Genomic DNA, 26,379 nt, shown 5'->3' on the forward strand with positions numbered 1-26,379 from the left:
GTCTGAATTTGGCAATAAGGAGTTCATGGTCTGAGCCACAGTCAGCTCTTGGTCTTGTTTCTGTTGTGGTGGGTCAGTGGCCAATAATAATGACATGAGGGTTGTGATGTAGAGGCATCAGGGATCACAAGCAAAGAACAAACCTCCCCCTCCCCTGCTACCCCACAGCTGGTCAGTCATCTAGACCTGTCAGTCTTGCCACTTTAATTCCTTCAGCATTTCTCAACTTCTCTTCAGGCCTATTGCCATTGCCTCAGCTGAAACCAGCCTCACTACTTGGCTGGATAGCTGCAGCAGAAGTCTATGGGTTAAGTTCTGTTCCACTTCAAATTATTGCCCACCTATAGCCAGACTTCTCTTTCTACAATGCAGCACATTTACTCCCCTGGCTAAAGACTTTCACTGTCTCCCCTTCATCTTCATACTGAACTCCTGAGAGTCATACACAGGTTCCTTCATAACCTAATTCTGCTAACTTTCCAGTCTCAGGTCACTTGCAGGCTAGAAAAGACATATGAGAGTCCCTTGGACAGCAAAGAGATCAAACCAGTCAATCCTAAAGGAAATCAACCCTGAATACTCATGGAAGGACTGATGCTGAAGCTGAAGCTCCAATACTTTGACCACCTGATGAGAAAAGCCAACTCATTGGAAAAGACCCTGGTGCTGGGAAAGATTGTGGGCAAAAGGAGAAGTGGGTGACAAAGGATGAGATGGTTGGATGGCCTCACTGACTTGATGGACATGAATTTGAGTAAACTCAGGGAGATAGTGAAGGACAGGGAAGCCTGACCTGCTACATTCTATGGGGTCCCAAAGAGTCAGACACAGCTTAGTGACTAAAAAACAAAAATGCTCTCTTGGCCTGGCATTGTACTGAATGAAGACGTAAATGACACTGTGATGTTAATTGCTGTAAAGATAAGTTTTAGACCAGGAAGCCAAGTCATCACTGAAATTTACATAACCTCCCTTCTGATTTTTCCAGAGAAGATTGTGAACATGGTTTCTCTGCTTGCCTTTTACTACTGATCTACTAATGTCAGTATGATTTTTCCTTTTTTTTTTTTTTTTTTTGTCCTGTAGGCCCATTGACATCATTAGTGTGATGTCCATTGATATTTTCAGTTGCTTCAGAAGAAGCAGAATACTATATTTTTTATTTCTTTTTCACTAGGCAGCGATAGGGTATTCTTTCCGTGTGTGTGCACGCGGGTGTGTGTGTGTGTGTGAGCTAAGTGGTTTCAGTTGTGTGCCTTTGTGCCCCTATGGACATATCCCATGAAGTCCATCAGGCTCCTCTGTCCATGGGATTCTCCAGACAAGAACACTGAAGTGGGTTGTCATGCCCTCCTCCAGGGGATCTTCCCCACCCTGTGGTTGAACCCACATCTCTTATATCTCCTGCATTGGCAGATGGATTCTTTACCACTAGCACCTTCTGGGAAGCCCCAAAAAGGGACCAGACTAGCCAAAAGGCTTTAATGAAAAGTAAGATATACCATTTCCAGGTCAAAGATTTTTGATTCCTTGTTCATTTTGCCTGCAAAACTGACCACTGAGGTTTTACACTGGAGTTGTTACAGATCTAAACAATCTGGATTACTGTATAAATGACAGCTGCCCTAGAGGGTTACCAATTATAAAGGTGATACCCATATTTGATACCCAAGTTGATTTTTCATTTGATGCTGAATTCGAAGGGGCAGAGGCCCTTCGAAAAATCATGAAGGACATGATTTTTTAGCTCTCCCAGTCTTCAGGATGACCTTTAAAATAGCTCCTCTACTAATTTGCAAAGATCCAACACATTAACTCTGGAAGTATTTCAAAGCATACATTTTAAGAAATCAATTGTAACCAGTAAAGTACAAAATCCGAGCACATGCTCAACATTTTCAGTGGAAAAGAAGATACCACAAATTAGAGTACACAAAACAAAGTTTACTTACATTCACACCCTTTGGATGGTGTCCACGTGAAATTTTTCTGACAAGTAAAAGTCAGAGGTTCATCTGGAATAGGTCTGTAGCCAAACTTGCATTGATATTTCAACTCGGTCCCAACTTCAAATACCTCTTGATTTTTTAGCTTGTTGTCTTTTCCATCCCAGACAGCATGAGGAATGTCTGGTAACCCAATACAACTATCTGATCATGAAAAAAATGCAAGGATGAAAGAAACCTGTTTTGGGGGTTGGCAGACTGACCCAATAAGCCTGGCACACACCCGCCCCTATCCCCAGAAAAGGTAGCTCATATTAACTGAGGGAGAAACAGATGGCAAAGGTTAGATGGGAATTCTAGGAACAGACTTGGCAGCATCAACCTCTGATAGACTATTGCCAAGCACTCAAAGCACACAGCAAACCAGAGGATGTTATTGAGGCAACACACCATGGTGCAGAAAGGGGCAATATCTAGATTACTGGGTCAACCTCCAGGAACTTAGTTCTCCTTCCATGTCAAAGTACTTCAGCATGGGAGCATCAGAGATCACTGAGGATACACAGCACAAGTTTGCTGCTAAATAAACAAAGTGTTTGCCTGATTCTCCTTGCCTAAAAGGGAATTAGAATAAGAGTTGTTGTGTTCCCCAGATACTATACAGATACTATAACACTGTCACCAGGAACTTCTGATTTGAGCTTAAACCTTGTTTCACATAACATTGGATTCTGCTTTTATTCCCTAATGGATATGATGCCAAAGGTATATATGGATTGAAGAAAGGGTACAGATCTGTTAAATCACATATTTATTAAATTTTGTCACTACATATGTAAATCATCACCTATTTCTCCTAATGGCAGAAAGAAATGAATATATCACAATGTAGCAGTGGCTTCCATTGCCAAATAACTATGTAAGCTTGTGCTAGTTACTTAATCACTCTGTTCTGTCATCATTAAAATGTGATTTTTAAAAAAGTGATATCCACCTCTTAGGATCATGGTAAATACTAAATGAATTAATTGATGTCATGTACTTAAAACAATGCTTGATATAAAGTACTTAATAATTCTTAGCAATAAGTATCATTAACCTTATGACTGAGCTGTATGTATTTAAAACTTCAAGGTATCAAGGCCAACATTAGCCCATACAGCATCTCTGTGCAAATTTTAAAATGGAATATCTTGAAGGAATTTTACCTCCATCTTTCAAAAAATTCTCAGAATATGTTTATTTTGTTAGGATGAGACAATTTACTAGTGTCTACTGAAATATTTTGTAAGGAATAAATAAATCTGCCATGTCTGTGATGTCACTTGGCTCAAAACTGTTTGATGTATATGTATAGAAAACCCTCAGATAACACAAAGAGATTACTAGCAGGAAAAGGAAAAAAAGAAAGGAAAAAACCTTTCTCCTGACATGAGAAAACTAGAGAAATGTACTAATTTAATGTAAAATGACTCTTGGGATTTAAGTGGGCTTGTGCCTGTGAGCATGCTACACCCATATTCCTGGATAACTTTAGATGCCAATTATGAAAATCCCTTTGGTGCATACTCACTGAGTTCACAAGTGGGAGGAGAAGGATGCCACTCATTATTAGCATCACAATGGATTAAATTGTTTCCATTGAGGATATAACCTTTCTTGCAGCTGAACAGAATAGAGTCTTTGTAGTGATAGATGGGTCCAAATCCAGACAGAATGATTCCATTTCGAACTCGTGGTCCGTGACAGACTATATCTAATGAAGCATAAAAAAGACATATGAGTTATAAAAGAGAAATGGCGGAGGGAGGAGCCAAGATGGTGGAGGAGTAGGACGGGGAAAACACTTTCTCCCCCACAAATTCATCAAAAGAGCATTTAAACGTCGAGTAAATTCCACAAAACAACTTCTGAATGCCGGCAGAGGACATCAGGCACCCAGAAAAGCAACCCAACTCTTCAAAAGGAGGTAGGAAAAAATATTAAAGACAATAAAAGAGACAAAAGAGGGAGGGACGGAGTTCCGTCCCGGGGAAGGGAGTCTTAAAAAGAGAGAAGTTTCCAAACACCAGGAAACCTTCTCACTGCCGAATCCGTGCCGAGCTTTGGAAGCACAGAGGGCAACATAACAGGGAGAAAAAATAAATAAACAATTAAAATTCGCAGATTGCGAGCCCTACAGTAACTCCCCCAGCGGAGAAGCAGCGCAGACGCCTGCATCCGCCATTAGCAAGCGGGGGCTGGGCAGGGAGGCACGGCGCGGGCTGCATTGCTGAGAGTAAGAATCTGGCCTGAATACCCTGAGCACTATCTGAGCAAAATAATTTGGGCTAGCAAACCAGACTGTGGGATATCTACCATGCGAAAAGCCGGCCCTAACCTAGGACACCGCCAGCCCGGGCACGGAACAAAGGACTAAACAGAGATAGCCGGCTGCAGACCTTCCCCCTCCGGTGACAGGCAGCCAGAGCCAGAAGGGGGCAATCGCAGCCCCAGAGAGACATTATCTATAAAACTGTAAGCAGGCTTCTTTGCTAACTAAAACTTATTGGGGGTCCGGACGGTCAACATCTGCCTGAGAAGGTGCACCGGTTTTACACCCAGATAACCGAGTGGCGGGGAGGCGTTAAGTCGCAGCATTGGCGCTCGCCAAACACCTCATCACCTGAGCTGCTCGGACCTGGGAAGAGCACAAAACGCAGGCCCAACTGAGTCTGCGCCTCTGAGAACTACCTGAGTGCCTGAACCTGAGCGGCTTGGACCTGGGAGGTGCATGCAACCCAGGGCCAGCCTCGGATTGTTCCCAGCGGGAACAACCTAGAGCCCGAGCAGAGTGGGCAGGGAGGCTACACACGCCGTGAGCGGGGGCAGACCCAGTGTGGCTGAGGCACTGCGAGCGCACACCAGTGTCATTTGTTTGCAGCATCCCTCCCTCCCTCCCCACAGCGCGACTGAACAAAGAGAAGAAATACAGCTCCACCCACCAGAACACCAACACAAGCTTCCCTAACCAGGAAACCTTGACAAGCCACCTGTACAAACCCACACACAGCGAGGAAATGCCACAATAAAGAGAACTCCACAAACTGCCAGAATACAGAAAGGACTCCCAAACTCAGCAATTTAAACAAGATGAAGAGACAGAGGAATACCCAGCAGATAAAGGAACAGGATAAATGCCCACCAAACCAAACAAAAGAGGAAGAGATAGGGAATCTACCTGATAAAGAATTCCAAATAATGATAGTGAAATTGATCCAAAATCTTGAAATTAAAATGGAATCACAGATAAATAGCCTGGAGACAAGGATTGAGAAGATGCAAGAAAGGTTTAACAAGGACCTGGAAGAAATAAAAAAGAGTCAATATATAATGAATAATACAATAAATTAAATTAAAAACACTCTGGAGGCAACAAATAGTAGAATAACAGAGGCAGAAGATAGGATTAGTGAATTAGAAGATAGAATGGTAGAAATAAATGAATCAGAGAGGATAAAAGAAAAACGAATTAAAAGAAATGAGGACAATCTCAGAGATCTCCAGGACAATATTAAACGCTACAACATTCGAATCATAGGGGTTCCAGAAGAAGAAGACAAAAAGAAAGACCATGAGAAAATACTTGAGGAGATAATCGTTGAAAACTTCCCTAAAATGGGGAAGGAAATAATCACCCAAGTCCAAGAAACCCAGAGAGTCCCAAACAGGATAAACCCAAGGAGAAACACCCCAAGACACATATTAATCAAATTAACAAAGATCAAACACAAAGAACAAATATTAAAAGCAGCAAGGGAAAAACAACAAATAACACACAAGGGAATTCCATAAGGATAACAGCTGATCTTTCAATAGAAACTCTTCAAGCCAGGAGGGAATGGCAAGACATACTTAAAATGATGAAAGAAAATAACCTACAGCCCAGATTATTGTACCCAGCAAGGATCTCATTCAAGTATGAAGGAGAAATCAAAAGTTTTTCAGACAAGCAAAAGCTGAGAGAATTCTGCACCACCAAACCAGCTCTCCAACAAATACTAAAGGATATTCTCTAGACAGGAAACACAAAAATGGTGTATAAATTCGAACCCAAAACAATAAAGTAAATGGCAACGGGATCATACTTATCAGTAGTTACCTTAAACGTAAATGGGTTGAATGCCCCAACCAAAAGACAAAGACTGGCTGAATGGATACAAAAACAAGACCCCTACATATGTTGTCTACAAGAGACCCACCTCAAAACAGGGGACACATACAGACTGAAAGTGAAGGGCTGGAAAAAGATTTTCCATGCAAATAGGGACCAAAAGAAAGCAGAAGTAGCAATACTCGTATCAGATAAATTAGACTTTAAAACAAAGGCTGTGAAAAGAGACAAAGAAGGTCACTACATAATGATCAAAGGATCAATCCAAGAAGAAGATATAACAATTATAAATATATATGCACCCAACATGGGAGCACCGCAGTATGTAAGACAAATGCTAACAAGTATGAAAGGAGAAATTAACAATAACACAATAATAGTGGGAGACTTTAATACCCCACTCACACCTATGGATAGATCAACTAAACAGAAAATTAACAAGGAAACACAAACTTTAAACGATACAATAGACCAGTTAGACCTAATTGATAGCTATAGGACATTTCATCCCAAAACAATGAATTTCACCTTTTTCTCAAGCGCACATGGAACCTTCTCCAGGATAGATCACATCCTGGGCCATAAAGCTAGCCTTGGTAAATTCAAAAAAATAGAAATCATTCCAAGCATCTTTTCTGACCACAATGCAGTAAGATTAGATCTCAATTACGGGAGAAAAACTATTAAAAATTCCAACATATGGAGGCTGAACAACACGCTGCTGAATAACCAACAAATCACAGAAGAAATCAAAAAAGAAATCAAAATTTGCATAGAAACGAATGAAAATGAAAACACAACAACCCAAAACCTGTGGGACACGGTAAAAGCAGTCCTAAGGGGAAAGATCATAGCAATACAGGCACACCTCAAGAAACAAGAAAAAAGTCAAATAAATAACCTAACTCTACACCTAAAGCAACTAGAAAAGGAAGAAATGAAGAATCCCAGGGTTAGTAGAAGGAAAGAAATCTTAAAAATTAGAGCAGAAATAAATGCAAAAGAAACAAAAGAGACCATAGCAAAAATCAATAAAACCAAAAGCTGGTTCTTTGAAAGGATAAATAAAATTGACAAACCATTAGCCAGACTCATTAAGAAACAAAGGGAGAAAAATCAAATCAATAAAATTAGACATGAAAATGGAGAGATCACAACAGACAACACAGAAATACAAAGGATCATAAGAGACTACTATCAACAATTATATGCCAATAAAATGGACAACGTCCAAGAAATGGACAAATTCTTAGAAAAGTACAACTTTCCAAAACTGGACCAGGAAGAAATAGAAAATCTTAACAGACCCATTACAAGCACGGAAATTGAAACTGTAATCAAAAATCTTCCAGCAAACAAAAGCCCAGGTCCAGACGGCTTCACAGCTGAATTCTACCAAAAATTTAGAGAAGAGCTAACACCTATCATGCTCAAACTCTTCCAGAAAACTGCAGAGGAAGGTAAACTTCCAAACTCATTCTATGAGGCCACCATCACCCTAATACCAAAACCTGACAAAGATCCCACAAAAAAAGAAAACTACAGGCCAATATCACTGATGAACATAGATGCAAAAATCCTTAACAAAATTCTAGCAATCAGAATCCAACAACACATTAAAAAGATCATACACCATGACCAAGTGGGCTTTATCCCAAAGATGCAAGGATTCTTCAATATCTGCAAATCAATCAATGTAATACACCACATTAACAAAATGAAAAATAAAAACCATATGATTATCTCAATAGATGCAGAGAAAGCCTTTGACAAAATTCAAAATCCATTTATGATAAAAACTCTCCAGAAAGCAGGAATAGAAGGAACATACCTCAACATAATAAAAGCTATATATGACAAACCCACAGCAAACATTATCCTCAATGGTGAGAAATTGAAAGCATTTCCTCTAAAGTCAGGAACAAGACAAGGGTGCCCACTTTCACCATTACTATTCAACATAGTTTTGGAAGTTTTGGCCACAGCAATCAGAGCAGAAAAAGAAATAAAAGGAATCCAAATTGGAAAAGAAGAAGTAAAACTCTCACTATTTGCAGATGACATGATCCTCTACATAGAAAACCCTAAAGACTCCACCATAAAATTACTAGAAATAATCAATGACTATAGTAAAGTTGCAGGATATAAAATCAACACACAGAAATCCCTTGCATTCCTATACACTAATAATGAGAAAACAGAAAGAGAAATTAAGGAAACAGTTCCATTCACCATTGCAACGGAAAGAATAAAATACTTAGGAATATATCTACCTAAAGAAACTAAAGACCTATATATAGAAAACTATAAAACACTGGTGAAAGAAATCAAAGAGGACACTAATAGATGGAGAAATATACCATGTTCATGGATTGGAAGAATCAATATAGTGAAAATGAGTATACTACCCAAAGCAATTTATAGATTCAATGCAATCCCTATCAAGCTACCAACAGTATTCTTCACAGAGCTAGAACAAATAATTTCACAATTTGTATGGAAATACAAAAAACCTCGAATAGCCAAAGCGATCTTGAGAAAGAAGAATGGAACTGGAGGAATCAACCTACCTGACTTCAGGCTCTACTACAAAGCCACAGTTATCAAGACAGTATGGTACTGGCACAAAGACAGAAATATAGATCAATGGAACAAAATAGAAAGCCCAGAGATAAATCCACGCACATATGGACACCTTATCTTTGACAAAGGAGGCAAGAATATACAAAAAAAGAAAAAATAAATAAAAGAGAAATGGCGATAATGATGTGATTACTATTGATATATAGTTCTCAGGGAGACTTGATACAAGCCTACATCAAGTACATACAAAGAAAATATTTTAAAGCTTTATGTATGTGCTTTTAATTCTTAGGAATCTCAGCAAAATGAGGTCCTGTCATATTAGTCCATGTGGATAAAGTCCTAATATTTCTCATCAAAGAAGAAAGTATTTGAAAAACCCATTTCATCATTACAAAGAATAGATTGGTGGTTGCCAGACGTGGGAATGTGCAATGGGAATGAGTGATGTGGGTTAAAAGGTACAAACTTCCAGATATATAAATGAGTCATGGGGATGTGATCTACAGCCTGGTGCCTATAGTTAATAACACTGCAATACATATTTGAGAGTTGCAAAGAGAGTAGAGTCTTAATAGTCTCATCACAAGAGAAATTATTTTGTAACTATGTATGGTGAAAGATGTCAACTAGCCTTATTATGATCAATTCCACTGTATATACACAAATATCATACCACTATGATGTACATATGAAATTAATATTATGTGTCAATTATATCTCAAAAACTTCTAATCAATATCTAAAACCCAAATTCCAAAGACCCCAAAATCTTCCTCTTCTAATGGCTTACACTCCTGGATGATTTTGGTGGTGGGTCAGTGGCCAGTTGGGAAAGGCTACCCACTCCAGTATTCTGGCCTGGAGAACTCCATGGACTATACAGTCCATGGGGTTGCAAAGAGTCAGACACAGCTGAGCAGCTTTCACTTTCATGTTCAGTGGCCAATAGAATTGATGTGATGGTTGCGATGTAGAGCAGCCAGGGCATCCCAGATCACAAGCACAGAACGAATCCCCCCTCCCCCACCACCCCACAGCCATCAGTCATCAAGACCTGTCAGTCCTGCCACTTTTAATTCCTTCAGCATTTCTCAACTTCTCTCCAGGCCAACTGCCATTGCCTCGGCTGAAACCAGCCTCACTACTTGGCTGGATAGCTGCAGCAGATGTCTATGGGTTAAGTTCTGTCCCACTTCAAACTGTTGCTCACTCTATAGCCAGACTTCTCCTTCTAAAATGCAGCACATTTACTCCCCTGGTTAAAGCCTTTCAATGTCTGCCCTTCACAGACATTCTGTCTGTTCTGAAGTTCTGAAGACAGACAAGGTCCTTCATAACCTAGCCCTGCAAACTTTCCAGCCTCAGGTCCTGTCAATTCCAGCTCTTGCAGTGAGACTCTAGGCATTTCGAACTCTTCACAATTATCTCTTTAGCCCCAGCATTGTACTAAATCAAAACAGTAAATGACACTGTGTTGTTAAAGTCCATTAAATGCCACAATTAGAGGTGTTTTATACCAGTAAGATGAGTCATTCCTGATCCTGGCATGGCTTTTAGAAATGAAAGGTAAAATATCTTCTATGCTTATCTTTTACTTTTGATCTGCTAACGTTGGTATGACTTTGTGTGCCCTGTATACATACGTGGTTAACATTACAAGTGTGGTGTCCACCCATATTTCTAGTTGTTCCAGGGAAACAGAAAACTATATTTCCTATTTCATTTATACTAGGCAGAAACAAAGGACTAGTTTGGCCAAAATTTTTAATGAAAAGCAAGATATTTTACTTCCAAGTCAAAGAACATATGAGCCCAGGACTGTCTACTTGTTCACATCCCCTGATGAACTGATTGTGGAAGTTTTGTGGTTTTCCTTAACTTATTTGTTGGCGTATAATTGCTTTACAATGTTGTGCTATTTTCTGCAGCCAAAAAATAGAAGAACAAAATTGGGTCATTTGTAGTGCTGTGGATGAACCTAAAGTCTGTCATACAGAGTGAAATAAGTTAGAAAGAGAAAAACAAAAATATTGTATATTAATGCATATGTACCCATTTTCCAGTACTCTTGCCTGGAAAATCCCATGGACAGAGGAGCCTGATGGGCTACAGTCCATGGGGTCGCTAAGAGTCAGACACGACTGAGCAACTTCACTTTCACTTTTCTCTTTCATGCATTGGAGAATGAAATGGCAACCCACTCCAATGTTCTTGCCTGGAGAATCCCAGGGACGGGGGAGCCTGGTGGGCTGCCGTGTATGGGGTCGCACAAAGTCGGACACGACTGAAGCAACTTAGCAGCAGCAGCAGAATCAAGAAAGATGGTACAGGTGAGCCTGTTTGCAGAACAGGAATTTAGATGCAGATGTACAGAACAGATGAGATTTTGGATGTTTTGTGAGGGAGTTGTCAGAAGATATAAACAATCTGGATTACCATGTAAATGACTGCCCTCTAGAGGATTTCCCAAGTGAGCTGTGCACTAACAAGGAGCCTAAAAAAAAATTAAAATGTGTATATATGTATACATTTACATTGGAGAAGGAAATGGCAACCCACTCCAGTACTCTTGCCTGGAGTACTCCCATGGACGGAGGAGCCTAGTAGGCTACATACAGTCCATGGGGCCACAAAGAGACGGACGTGACTGAGCAACTTCACTTTCACTTTCATACATTTACATGTTGGTGATGGACAGGGAGGCCTGGCATGCTGCAGTCCATGGGGTTGCAAAGAGTCAGACACGACTGAGTGATTGAACTGACTGACTGATATATGTGTATATATATATATATATATATATACACACACACACAAACAAAAACCAAACAAAGAACAAAGTTTTTACTGTTAAAAAAATCTGGGGATTTTGGTATTGATTATTATTGCAGTATAGCCTATGCTTTCTGACTAATAATAGCATATGAGTAGCTGAACAAGTGAATTAATTTAACTTTGCCTTGATTAGTTTGTCTTTGAATCATTCCATTTCTTTTAATACATTCAGTATTGTCACTTACTTTTACAAGTAGGAGGGCTTGGATACCAGACACCTATTGTTTTATTTTCCACTCTGCAAGAAATGGAGGCTTTGCCTAACATTGAGAAGTCAGGGTCACAGCTGTAGGTGACAGAAGAGCCATATGTGTAGAAATCTTCATCTCCACCATTGTGCTTCCCATTGCTGATGGTTGGAGGAGGCTTGCACTTGACAACTGAGATGAATGAAGAGGAAGAAATAATGAGGGAAGGCATACTTACAAATCTAACGCTCGTGATGCAAATTCTAATGGAGTGTACAATAAGCAATAAAGAGGCACAGGTGTTTTATTACCTAACATGGTTTAGGTTTATAGTCAAGTCATAAGGAGTCTTTACTTACTTATACATTGAGGGAGAGGATCACTCCAGTCAACTCCTTTATCTTGGATCTCACAATGACTAGTAGCTGAGCCAATCAAGAAATATCTGAATAAGAGAGGCCAGAGATTTTAGTGGAATTTGTCTTATTCTAAGTGTAAATTTCCAGTTAATAAGGTCTGGATGAAAAGAAATTTTATTCAACATTAAAAATGAAAAAATAATGATCTCTTGATTACTAATTACCATTTAGGCCAATGTGGAGTTAAATTTCATCATATCAAGGAGAAAGACTTATTTTTCCATTTTTCTTTTACTTACTTATTTTTTAAACCATATTACTAAGCTTTTTCTACAGGGCATATATTCATCATAAAAAAAAAGTAAATGTCAAGGTTTGCATTCAGAATCTTAGAACTCCACTTAAACTCTTTATCTAACAAGCTACAAATAAAGCAATACAAAAGAGTAAAAATATACTTGAGTTTCCTATATAGTTTCATTTGAATAGAAGATCCAGATAAATTGCTGATTAACAAAACAATTTTGACCTCTAATTTGAATCATTCTTCTGGCACTAGAGTTTGGCTTACTCTCATAAATCACTAACTTCCTGATTATCATCTTGTCATTCTTGCCCTTGAAACAAGTCTCAGTAATTCTTCCAGAACTTGTTACTTTAAAAAAAAATTATATATCATCTTGTTATTCTTGCCCTTGAAACAAGTCTCAGTAATTCTTCCAGAACTTGTTACTTAAAAAAAAAATTATATATCAATATATCCTGAATATCAATAACAAGTTCCTGAATAAAATAAACAAAATTTAAAAACACTTCAAAAGAGAAACATACCATAATCAAATAGGTTTATACAAAAAATGAAAGGAATCTTCAAAATTAGGAAACATATCAATATACAATATATTGTTATGAACTGAATATATGTGTCCTCCCAAAATTCATATATTGACACCCTCAACCCCAGTATGGCTGTATCTGGAGTAAGGAAGTAATTAAGGCTAAATTAAGTGATAAAGGAGGGGCCCTGATTCACTAGCATTAGAGTTCTTATAAGAAGAGACATCACAGAGCTCACTCTCTCTCAACCTCATGCATGTGCAGAGGGAAGGCCATGTGACTGAATGCTATCAGACCTAAATCTAGGACTTCCAGGCTTCAGAACTGTAAAAATAAATTTCTATTGCTGTGACAGCCTGATCAGATTAATATATACATGAATAAATCTAAGAAGAAAATGACATTTGAAAAAAATCAAGCATTCTTAGCAAAAATGTCCAATATAATGGGAAACAGTGGAGACAGAGCCCTACCAAACTTAGGCGGGAAATATTAGAGTTGTTTCTGCTAAAGTCGAGAAGAAGAAAGCAAAGGCCAGTATAAGTATTTTATGTGAGATAAAATTGCTAGCATAATAATGAGAAAAAGGATACTGAGTCTAAGAGCAAACAGTAGTACCTAACCCTGATCCACTGACTGCCAACTTCTGTGTTCAGCTCCAGTCTAACCATGAAAAACATCAGACTAATTCCAACAGAGGGGCATCCTCAAAGTACCAGTAGTCCTGAAAACTGACAAGGTCACCCAAAACAACGAAACACTCGGAACTTATCACAGCCAAGAGTCCAAGGGAATGTGACAACTAAAAGTAACATGTTATCCTGGATAGAATCCTGAAACTGAAAAGTGGTACTAATAGGAGGGCAAAGACTAATAGACTTTTGCCAAGAAAATGCACTGGTCATAGCAAACACCTTCTTCCAACAACACAAGAGAAGACTCTACACATGGACATCACCAGATGGTCAACACTGAAATCAGACTGATTATGTTCTTTGCAGCCAAAGATGGAGAAGCTCCATAAAGACGACAAAAACAAGACCAGGAGCTGACTGTGGCTCAGATCATGAACTCCTTATTACCAAATTCAGACTTAAAGAAAGTAGGGAAAACCACTAGCCCATTCAGGTATGACCTAAATCAAATCCCTTATGATTATACAGTGGAAATGAGAAATAGATTTAAGGGCCTAGATCTGATAGATAGACTGCCTGATGAACTATGGACTGAGGTTCGTGACATTGTACAGGAGACAGGGATCAAGACCATCCCCATGGAAGAGAAATGCAAAAAAGCAAAATGGCTGTCTGGGGAGGCCTTAAAAATAGCTGTGAAAAGAAGAGAAGTGAAAAGCAAAGGAGAAAAGGAAAGATATAAGCATCTGAATGCAGAGTTCCAAAGAATAGCAAGGAGAGATAAGAAAGCCTTCCTCAGCGATCAATGCAAAGAAGTAGAAGAAAACAACAGAATGGGAAAGACTAGAGATCTTTTCAAGAAAATTAGAGATACCAAGGGAACAGTTCATGCAAAGATGGACTCGATAAAGGACAGAAATTGTATGGACCTAACAGAAGCAGAAGATATTAAGAAGTGGTGGCAAGAATACACAGAAGAACTGTACAAAAAAAATCTTCATGACCCAAATAATCACGATGGTGTGATCACTGACTTAGAGCCAGACATCCTGGAATGTGAAGTCAAGTGGGCCTTAGAAAGCATCACTACGAACAAAGCTAGTGGAGGTGATGGAATTCCAGTTGAGCAATTTCAAATCCTGAAAGATGATGCTGTGAAAATGCTGCACTCATTATGCCAGCAAATTTGGAAAACTCAGCAGTGGTCACAGGACTGGAAAAGGAGGTCAGTTTTCATTCCAATCCCAAAGAAAGGCAATGCCAAAGAATGCTCAAACTACCGCACAATTGCACTCATCTCACATGCTAGTAAGGTAATGCTCAAAATTCTCCAAGCCAGGCTTCAGCAATACGTGAACCGTGAACTTCCTGATGTTCAAGTTGGTTTTAGAAAAGACTGAGGAACCAGAGATCAAATTGCCAATATCCGTGGATCATGGAAAAAGCAAGAGAGTTCCAGAAAAACATCTATTTATGCTTTATTGACTATGCCAAAGCCTTTGACTGTGTGGATCACAATAAACTGTGGACAATTCTGAAAGAAATGGGAATACCAGACCACCTGACCTGCCTCTTGAGAAATCTGTATGTAGATCAGGAAGCAACAGTTAGAACTGGACATGGAACAACAGACTGGTTCCAAATAGGAAAAGGAGTACGTCAAGGCTGTATATTGTTACCCTGCTTATTTAACTTATATGCAGAGTACATCATGAGAACGCTGGACTGGAAGAAACACAAGCTGGAATCCAGATTTCCGGGAGAAATATCAATCACCTCAGATATGCAGATGACACCACCCTTTTGGCAGAAAGTGAAGAGGAACTAAAAAGCCTCTTGATGAAAGTGAAAGTGGTGAGTGAAAAAGTTGGCTTAAAGCTCAACATTCAGAAAATGAAGATCATGGCATCCGGTCCCATCACTTCATGGGGAATAGATGGAGAAACAGTGAAAACAGTGTCAGACTTTATTTTGGGGGGCTCCAAAATCACTGCAGATGGTGAATGCAGCCATGAAATTAAAAGACACCTGCTCCTTGGAAGGAAAGTTATGACCAACCTAGATAGCATATTCAAAAGCAGAGACATTACTTTGCCAACAAAGGTCCATCTAGTCAAGGCTATGGTTTTTCCTGTGGTCATGTATAGATGTTAGAGTTGGACTGTGAAGAAGGCTGAGTGACGAAGAGTTGATGCTTTTGAACTGTGGTGTTGTAGAAGACTCTAGAGAGTCCTTGGACTGCAAGGAGATCCAACCAGTCCATTCTAAAGGAGATCAGCCCTGGGATTTATTTGGAAGGAATGATGCTAAAGCTGAAACTCCAGTACTTTGGCCACCTCATGCGAAGAGTTGACTCATTGGAAAAGACTCTGATGTTGGGAGGGATTGGAGGCAGGAGGAGAAGGGGATGACAGAGGATGAGATGGCTGGATGGCATCACTGACTCGATGGACGTGAGTCTGAGTGAACTTCGGGAGTTGGTGTTGGACAGGGAGGCCTGGCGTGCTACGATTTGTGGGGTCACAGAGAGTCGGACATGACTGAGTGACTGAACTGAATTGAACTGAATGAAATCTGAATAAAGGTCAGACTTCAGCTAATGATTATGTCTCAATACTGCTTCAAGAGTTGTAACAAGGGTGTCACACTGATGTTAAATGTTAACACTAGAGGAAACTTGGTATAGGGCATATGGGAGGTAGCTGCACTATCCTCATAATTTTTCTGTAAATCTAAAACAGATCAAAAAATATATATGGTTTAAAAATGCTGAAAAAAAATTAGAAAGGAAAAATAATAGTATCATTATTTTCAGATGACATTTCCTTCTCCAGAGGATCTTCCCAACCCAGGGATCGAATCCCAGTCTCCAAGACGCTTTACCATCTGAGCCACCAGGGAAGCCAACCAGAGAATTAATCATGGACTTTAATAAATGGTGGCAAGACAATATGAAATCCACCTAAGGAAAGATAAAATTGGCTAGTGCCTCTGAACTCTGAATTAAAACATTAAACCATAAAAGTAGTTGAATAATTGTGGATAATTACAATCTTCAAGCAAGGAAGGCCTTTTGACTATAACTCAAATCCAAAAGCCTTTAAAAAAAAAAAAAGATTGATAAGTTCAACAGATATGGCACATACATTTTGCTTGGCAAGAAAGAGGAAGGAAAGTGAAAGGAAAGGATGACAAGTCAAAGGAAAGATGACACAGTGAGAAAAAAATACTGTAATTCATTGACATTTAAAAAGAAAAAATATAGATATCTTTTTGTTGTAGTTCAGTAGCCAAGTTGTGTCCAACTCTTCACAACTCCATGGACTGTAGTACGCCAGGTTTCCCTGTCCCTCCCCATCTCCGAGAGTTTGCCCAAGTTCATATCCATTGAATCGGTGATGCCATGCAACCATTTCATCCGCTGTCGCCCTCTTTTCCTTATGCCCTCAATCTTTCCCAACATCAGGGTCTTTTCCAATGTGTCATTTGTTCTCATCACATGGTCAAAGTGCTGGAGCTTCAGCTTCAGCATCAGCTGAACATCTTTCAGATATATGAAATATGCTCAACATCACTTGTAAATAGAAAAGTGCACATTAAGACTACAGGGAAACCATTTAACAGCAGCAGAATACACATTTTCCCAAGCACCCAGAGAAATTCATCAGGAAAAATTATATCCTGGACCATGAAATAAATCTCAGCAGACATATAAAAATTTAAATCATGCAATGTATATTTTCTGACTGTAATGGAATTAAACTAGAGACAAATAACAGAAAGACAAGAGAAAAATCTCAAAACAATTGAAAATTAAATAGCACAGTTCTAAATAATCCATGGTCAAAGGGAAATCTCAAAGGAAATTAAATACACAGAATAAAAATGAAACTATAACATAAGAGAATGTGTAGAACACAGATAAATCAGTGCTGAAATGGAGTTTCATAGCAATAAATGCTTACATTGGAAAATAGAAAAGTTCTCAAATCAGGAATCGAAATTCCTACTTCAAGAAACATGAAAAAAGAAGAAGCCATAAACCCAAAGCAAGGAGGAAAAAGGAAACAAAAGCAGAAATCAGTAAGTTTAAAACAGGAAAACATGGAGTATTACTCAGCCATTAAAAAGAATACATTTGAATCAGTTCTAATGAGGTGGATGAAACTGGAGACTATTATACAGAGTGAAGTAAGCCAGAAGGAAAAACATAAATACAGTATACTAACGCATGTATGTGGAATTTAGAAAGATGGTAACGATAACCCTGTGTACGAGACAGCAAAAGAGACACTGATGTATAGAACAGTCTTATGGACTCTGTGGGAGAGGGTGGGAAGATTTGGGAGAATGTCATTGAAACATGTGAAATGTCATGTATGAAACGAGATGCCAGTCCAGGTTCAGTGCACGATGCTGGATGCTTGGGGCTGGTGCGCTGGGAAGGCCCAGGGGGATGGTATGGGGAGGTTGGGAGGGAGGAGGGTTCAGGATGGGGAGCATGTGATTTTTTTAAAAAATTAAAAAAAAAAAAAAAGAAAGAAAGAAGGAAGGAAGGAAAAAGAAAAGCTTAGGGGAATAATATTGGATAGTGTGAAACACTTTCAGCTGCTTTCAACAAAGAATCATGGATTAAACTGGGATTATCAATGAACAAAAAGAGTAGAAGGTCATAGCCTATGCAGGTGGCCTCTGCCTTGACTAGGACAAGGGTTTATTGATCACCCAGCTAGAAATCAACTTTCATGTAAAACCTTTAAAATCTTCTATACGTTATACCAAACTCCTAACTACCATCTGCTTCCAAACAAACTTAGGCTATGAGTAGAAGAATCCAAGTGTACTATAATCTATTAAAAAAAAATAAATAAATAAAACAGGAAAACAATAAGAAAATAATTAAACAAAAAGCTGACTCTAAAAAAAATGATAAAATTGGTAAATCTCTTATAAGATTGATAAAGGTAGAAGACAGAAGTCAGCAATATCATGAAATGAAACAGAGAATTTCACTACAGATCCTGAAGCCATTGAAGGAAGAATAAAGGAATGAACAATTTTATTCTCATAAATTCAACATCTTAAAAGAAAAAGAATAATTCTTTGAAAAGTACAAAATGCAACAAAGTCAAAATAAACAATTTGAGTAATCCTAGAACTATTAAAGAAATTGACTTCATAATTAAGAGTACAGAAAAAGAAATATATAAGCCCAGATAGTTTTATAGGAGAATTCTGTCAGATATTTTTAAAAAAATTATTTTCCACAATATCTCCTGGAAAACTGAGGAGAAAAGAACACTTCTTAACTCACTTTATAATGCTTATAATTACTCATATATCAAATTCAGACATAGTACAAAAAAAAGAATATAGACCAATTTATTTCTCTTAAAAGTATCCACAAAAATCCTCAACAAAATATTAGAAAATCAACCCAAGAATTTGTAAAAACAATGATGCATCATGTCCAAATGAAACTTATTTGAGGTAAACAGTTTTAAAACTTGAAAACTAGTCAATGTAGCCCATCATACCAACAGGATAAAAAAAAAAGAAAGAAAGAAAAATTATGTGATCATATGCACAGTGATGAATAACAAACATTTTTTAAAAATCCATAACCTTTCATGATAAAATCTCTCAGTAAACTAAGAATAGAGGAGCACTTCTCAATAAAGAGCATCTATTAAAAAAGAAAAAAAAAAAGCCTGTACTAACATACTTAATGGTGGAAGATAGAAGCTTTTCTCCAAGATTGGGAATAAGGCAAGGGTGTCCACAGTCACCGTGGTTGTTCAACATAGAATTAGAAGTTCTAGCTAGCACAATAAGGAAAGAAAAATAAATAAAAGACATACACATTGTGAAGGCAGAAAAAAAAAGTTTCTATTTATAGATGACATTAATGTTTAAGTAGAAAATCACAAGCAACCTACAAAAACAAAACAAAAATCTTTCAGAACTAGTTTAGTGGGTTCAGTAAGACAGCAGGACAAAGATCAACACACAGGATCAATCATATTACTATATACCAAGAACAGATATGAGAAAATCAAACTTTAAGAGACAATGCCATTTACCATTGCTCCAAAGAAAATGATACAAATATAGATATAAATATAATAAAATATGTATATAAAATATGCACTAAAAGTTACAAAATTTTGAAAAAGAAATTTTAAAAGACTTAAGTAAATGGAAAAGAGCATTGTATTCATGAATTGGGAGACTAGACATTTTAAAGATGTCAAATTCTATACAGAATGCAAGACTTACCAAAATTCTAGCAAAGTTTGTTGTGGACATAGAGAAGTTTATTCTAAAAGCTATATGGAAATACACAGAACCTAGAATACCTAAAACAATTTTGAAAAACAAAAAGGGGGTGAAAGGAATTTCTCTACCCAACGTTGACTTCCTATGTAGCTATAGTAATTAAGACAGTGTGGTGTTGGCAGAAAAATAGACCCAGTGGAACAAAATGAAAACCCAGAAATAGATCCACACAAGCACACAGTATCAAAGACTAAATGATAAATTCTTAGACCTGACACCAATAAAATGATGCCTAAAAGAAAATTGAAAAGTTGCACCTCACCAAAATTAAAAACCTTAACTCTGTGAAAGATCTGTGAAAAGGATGAGAAATCAAACTACAAACTAGAGGAAAACATTAGCAAATCATATATCCAACAAAGGAAGAGTATACAGAATATATTTTTTAAAAAATCTGAAAACTCAATGGTAAAAAGCTAAATAATCCAGTTAGAAAATGGGCAAAAGATATGAACAGATATAGAAAGGGACAACAGAGGATCAGATGGTTGCATGGCATCACTGACTCAATGGACATAAGTTTAAGCAGACTCCCACAGATGGTGAAGGACAGGGAAGCCTGGTGTGCTGCAGTCCATGGGGTTGCAGAGTCAGACACAACTGAATGACTGAGCAACAATCACGGAGGAAGATACAAATGGCAAATAAGCACATAAAAAGAAGTTCAACATCAATGTCTATGACAGAAATACAAACTAAAACCACAGTGAGATATCACCACACCTATCGAAGTGTCTAAAATAATTGGCAACATCAAATGCTGATGTGGATGGTACGGATTAGTCTGACATTGCTGATGGGAACATAAAATGGTTCGACATCTCTGGAAAACAGGCAATTTCCTTTAAAAATTAAATCTATGACTATTATATGACCCACCTATGTATCTACCCCAGAAAAAAATGAAGACGTAAGTTCACATTTACACACACACAAAACCTATATGCAAATGTTTTCAACAGGTGAATGGCTAAACAAATTTCATACCATGAAATATAGTCTCAGCAATAAATTCTCACACACACACAGAGAGAAATGAAACCTGAATAAGGTTAATGAATTATATCAGTGTCGATTTCTTGATTGTGATACTGTACTACAGTCATGGAAGACAGTACCACTGGGACAAACTGGAACAATAATGTATAGAATCTCTCTTTGCTGTTTCTTGTGACTACATATCAACCTACACATCTCAATAAGTTTTTTAAAACTACAAGGAAGTTTTATTTTCTAATCTGAATGGGCAATCCTCAATTGAAGAGATGGTGGGAAAATAGATGTTTGTTTGCATTACAAAATTGAACAAAGTCTGTGAAGAGAAATTTAGCAATATTTATCAATATTTTAAAGTATCATCTCTGTGATCCTGTAATCCTACTTCTGGGAATTTTTCCTACAGACATAACTGCATGCATGCAAAATATCATGTACAGAAAATTATGCATCAGGGCATTGTAGGTAATAACACAAGAATAGAAACTCACAAATTCTATCAATAGGAACCATTAAATAAACTATGATAAGCTATGATTCATCCACTGAAAAACTATACAGCTGTAAACATATATGCGCAGAATGAAGAAACAGCACATGAATATCAGAGATCTCCAGTACATATGTATCTTAGTCCAAGGTGCTATAATGGAATATCATAGATTGATGGTTTAAACAACAGAAATTTATTTCTCACAGTTCTGGAAGTTGGAGATCAGGACACCAGCATGATCATGTTCCAGCAAGAACCCTCTTCCTGGATTGTAAGTGGCAGTCATCTTGCTGTGTCCTCACATGATGCAGACAAACAGAAAGGAAACTAGCTCTGTGTTTCGTCTTATATTGGGCCTAATCCCATAATGCGGGCTCCACTCTTATGACTTCATTAACTTCCAAAGGCCTTATCTCCAAATACTATCACACTGGAAATCAGGGTTCAACATACAAATTTGGGAAGGATACAAACATTCAATCCATGGCAATATTGTTAAGTGAACAAAATAAAAGCAAGGTTTAAACTAACATGGATAGTCAGCTGTCTTCTGTGTGATAAAGTACTCATTTGTATTTACACATGTAAAAACTAAGAAGATAAATCAGAAACTAAAGTCACTGCCTGTCAGTGGGCAGAGAGGAATGAGATGGACGGGAAGTAAGAATTCTGGATGATACTTTTCCATATCATTTTATTTTTGAAATATGTGAATGCATTATCTACATATAAAAAATTAATTGCAAGGAAAAGTATTGCTTCGGATTGCCTTATACTTACCCCTCTGAGCAGCTAAATTCTACAGTTGAACCAAAAAGAAAATCTGTCTTAACTTCTATTTTCCCATTTGGTAAGTCTCCTAGGTTTCTGCATTGCTTCTCTAGAAGGAAAATGAAATTAATGACTGATTACAATTACTGAATAGCAGTAATGGGGGGGGGGGGGAATCTGATTGATTGGCTTTAACTGCTACTTCCACATAAACACAGAAAATTTTTTCAAAACTTATTTCTTTTTTAAATTTTTTTAATATAAATGTATTTATTTTAATTGGAGGTTAATTACTTTACAATATTGTATTGGTTTTGCCATACATCACCCTGACTTACTGAACTTTATATTTTGAGGAAAAATAAAAGTAAACATTTATCCCATTTTTTGAATATTTTAAAAATTTTTAAAAGAAGAAAAAATATGCTTATATTTGATGGCTTAGTTAGATCATTGTGATAATAAAGGATGACAAGTTATCCATGTAAAGTATGTTCTAAAAATATCTGTCCTTGGTCACAAGGAAACAAAAGAAAGGAAAATATTCTTTATTTTTACTGTTAACAAAATATCTGTGTATATTTCCAACTGACTGGCTCCAAATACTGGCTCCAATTACTATAGGTAATGTTAATTTTAAAGACTACTTTCATCAAAGTAGTCTTTGAATTAAAGAATTTATTAAGTTCCTAAGAGAACTCCCCCCCACCCCCCCCAAAAAAAAAAAGTACAGTGGATATACAGCTTGGACTATAAAAAAAGCTGAGAGCCAAAGAATTGATGCTTTTGAACTGTGGTGTTCGAGAAGACTCTTGAGAGTCCCTTGGACTGCAAGGAGATCCAACCAGTCAATCCTAAAGGAAATCAGTCCTGAATATTCATTGGAAAGACTGATGCTAAAGCTGAAAATCCAATACTTTGGCCACCTGATGGAAGAACTGACTCACTGGAAAAGACCCTGATGCTTGGAAAGCTTGAAGGCAGGAGGAGAAGGGGATGACAGAGAACTAGATGATTGGATGGCATCACTGACTCGATGGACATGAGTTTGAGCAAGCTCTGAGCATTGGTGTTGGACAGGAAAGCCTGGGGTTCTGCGGTCCATGGGGTCACAGAGTCAGACATGACTGAGTGACTGAACTGACAGGTGAGAAAAATAAACTTTGATACCTACTAGCACAAAAGACACGATAGTCCCATGAGCCTCTGTCATTACAAGTAACTGAACTTGGTCTGATTCTGCTATAACCAGGAAGGCAGGTGTACTTCAGTGTAGTTCCAGTTTTGAAGTCTTTGTTATTCACCTTGTTGTCTGGAGAAGCAAACTGTAAATCAGGTGGAGGACCACAATCTCCTGGATACCAAAATGACAAGGAGAATCAAGTTATAGATTAAGACATAGCACCTCAATTATTCAGTAATAGGACTTTTAGAGCAGAGATCATGCTCCTCTCTATCATGACTCCTATTACTCTGCTGTTCATTGAAAACATAGTAAACAATCCATAAAGCATGTTTGTTGTTCGATAACAATGACAATAATGGAAAAAGGCAGAAAAAATTCATCCTTCCTCTCCCGTAAATGTGATAATTTGTCAGAAAATGGACAAACAGACCTGAATTTCATCATTCTATTAGATTCCCCAATCTACATATTCAGAACACTGGCATTTATACCTTGCCATGTAATCCTATCTTCTTGCCCGAGAAATAATATATATTTTAGCAATAATAGCATTATATAAGATTAGTTGGCTCAGGAGTCAGAAATGAGAAGACATTTCCATATGTCCTTTTGGACCCTTGGGATTTTGTTTTTTGTTTTTTCTTTTTTTCCCTCTACTAGTTCTTTTTTAAACTTGTTTTTTAATTGGAGGAAAATTGTTCATGGTGTTGTATTGGTTTCTGCCGTACAACAATGCGATCAGCCATAGTTATATATGTATCCCTTCCCCTCATTCCACCCTTCCAGGTCATCACAGAATGCCAGGTTTGGCTCCCTGGGTTATGTAGCAACTTCTCACCAGCTATCTATTTTACACATGGTTTTAAATAGACTATGTATCTGAAAATAAAATGTTTTTCAAAAAGCATCACAAGGTAGAGATCCATTAAATCCTTAAAAAGTAAAGCCTTAATTCTACCTCCCTTGGAATAATTAAATAAAGGGATGGGAGCCCCAGCATAATTACACCAATTCACTACTTTCTAAAGAACCACACAGGCAATGAAGGTTAGATCTTTTGAAGAGTCCCTGGAGAGAAAGCTCTAAAAAGGAGTATTAAAAGTGACCATAATAAACCTTTAGTGCTGGGGGAAGGCAGGGGGTTATAATAAATTTCCCTAAATTTCAAGTGGTCAAATACTCTCCACAGTGTTAAGGATGGGTATCTTTTAGACAACTGTTAAAATAGGATATGCTGATGAACTCAGTTGTATGGTGACAATCTGACCTCATTTTCCCATTACTCACCAAGAACAGAAGCCAACAGACCAGCGACCAAGGTCATTTGTAACAGAGTTGGATCAGAGACTTTCCACAGCCCAGAGAAGGGCCTGGCTGCCATTTTCCTTTTTGTATCAAGGACCCCATGTGGAACTCTTGGAAGATGCATGATCTGATGTTTCCTCAATATCTCTCTGTTGGAAGAACTCATCTTAATAAATAGTTATTGAATTTCCCCATGTAAAGGGCTACAAAAAATCTCATGGGAACCATCCCTTCAAGGAGATTACAACTGAGTGTAGAAGATAAAACATTAAGCACAAATATTTGCAATAAAAGATAGCATATATCTGTTTCAGGAGCATGCTCAGGAGAACAGTTAATTGCAGGTAAAGAAATGGGAGTGGGCTTTATGGACATGGATACATCTGAGGTGGCAGACACTGCTATGAAATTGGAGCATTGGATGCAAGACATTTTATGTTAAAAATGAAGATATACAAACCCACACACAGCGAGGAAACACCACAATGAAGAGAACTCCACAAACTGCCAGAATACAGAAAGGACACCCCAAACTCAGCAATTTAAACAAGATGAAGAGACAGAGGAATACCCAGCAGATAAAGGAACAGGATAAATGCCCACCAAACCAAACAAAAGAGGAAGAGATAGGGAATCTACCTGATAAAGAATTCCGAATAGTGATAGTGAAATTGATCCAAAATCTTGAAATCAAAATGGAATCACAGATAAATAGCTGGAGACAAGGATTGAGAAGATGCAAGAAAGGTTTAACAAGGACCTGGAAGAAATAAAAAAGAGTCAATATATAATGAATAATGCAATAAATGAAATTAAAAACACTCTGGAGGCAACAAATAGTCGAATAACAGAGGCAGAAGATAGGATTAGTGAATTAGAAGATAGAATGGTAGAAATAAATGAATCAGAGAGGAAAAAAGAAAAACGAATTAAAAGAAATGAGGACAATCTCAGAGACTTCCAGGACAATATTAAATGCTACAACATTCGAATCATAGGGGTCCCAGAAGAAGAAGACAAAAAGAAAGACCATGAGAAAATACTTGAGATAATCGTTGAAAACTTCCCTAAAATGGGGAAGGAAATAATCACCCAAGTCCAAGAAACCCAGAGAGTTCCAAACAGGATAAACCCAAGGCGAAACACCCCAAGACACATATTAATCAAATTAACAAAGATCAAACACAAAGAACAAATATTAAAAGCAGCAAGGGAAAAACAACAAATAACACACAAGGGAATTCCCATACGGATAACAGCTGATCTCTCAATAGAAACTCTTCAAGCCAGGAGGGAATGCCAAGACATACTTAAAATGATGAAAGAATATAACCTACAGCCCAGATTACTGTACCCAGCAAGGATCTCATTCAAATATGAAGGAGAAATCAAAAGTTTTTCAGACAAGCAAAAGCTGAGAGAATTCTGCACCACCAAACCAGCTCTCCAATAAATACTAAAGGATAATCTCTGGACAGGAAACACAAAAACGATGTATAAATTCGAAACCAAAACAATAAAGTAAATGGCAACGGGATCATACTTATCAGTAATTACCTTAAATGTAAACGGGTTGAATGCCCCAACCAAAAGACAAAGACTGGCTGAATGGATACAAAAACAAGATCCCTACATATGTTGTCTACAAGAGACCCACGTCAAAACAGGGGACACATACAAACTGAAAGTGAAGGGCTGGAAAAAGATTTTCCATGCAAATAGGGACCAAAAGAAAGCAGGAGTAGCAATA

General features: G+C 37.7%; 1 protein-coding gene across 1 annotated transcript in view; it reads right to left on the reverse strand.

Moving 5' to 3' along the window:
* The window catches only part of LOC147357058 (zona pellucida sperm-binding protein 3 receptor-like), a 66,809-nt gene that overhangs the window by 27,608 nt on the left and 12,822 nt on the right, over positions 1-26,379 (reverse strand). The window contains exons 2-8 of the mRNA XM_086342802.1: positions 24,612-24,778; positions 23,313-23,492; positions 22,148-22,247; positions 12,068-12,153; positions 11,706-11,900; positions 3,520-3,702; positions 1,953-2,150 (exon numbers count right to left, since the gene is read on the reverse strand). Of these exons, the coding sequence (XP_086198928.1) occupies positions 1,953-2,150; positions 3,520-3,702; positions 11,706-11,900; positions 12,068-12,153; positions 22,148-22,247; positions 23,313-23,492; positions 24,612-24,753 (1,084 nt within the window). The 5' untranslated portion in view covers positions 24,754-24,778. The remainder of the gene's footprint in view (positions 1-1,952; positions 2,151-3,519; positions 3,703-11,705; positions 11,901-12,067; positions 12,154-22,147; positions 22,248-23,312; positions 23,493-24,611; positions 24,779-26,379) is intronic.

This window comes from Bos grunniens, chromosome 16 (genome assembly GCF_055505025.1).
Source record: "Bos grunniens cultivar Pamir isolate PY7600 chromosome 16, Bosgru_T2T1.0, whole genome shotgun sequence".
NCBI lineage: Eukaryota > Metazoa > Chordata > Mammalia > Artiodactyla > Bovidae > Bos > Bos grunniens.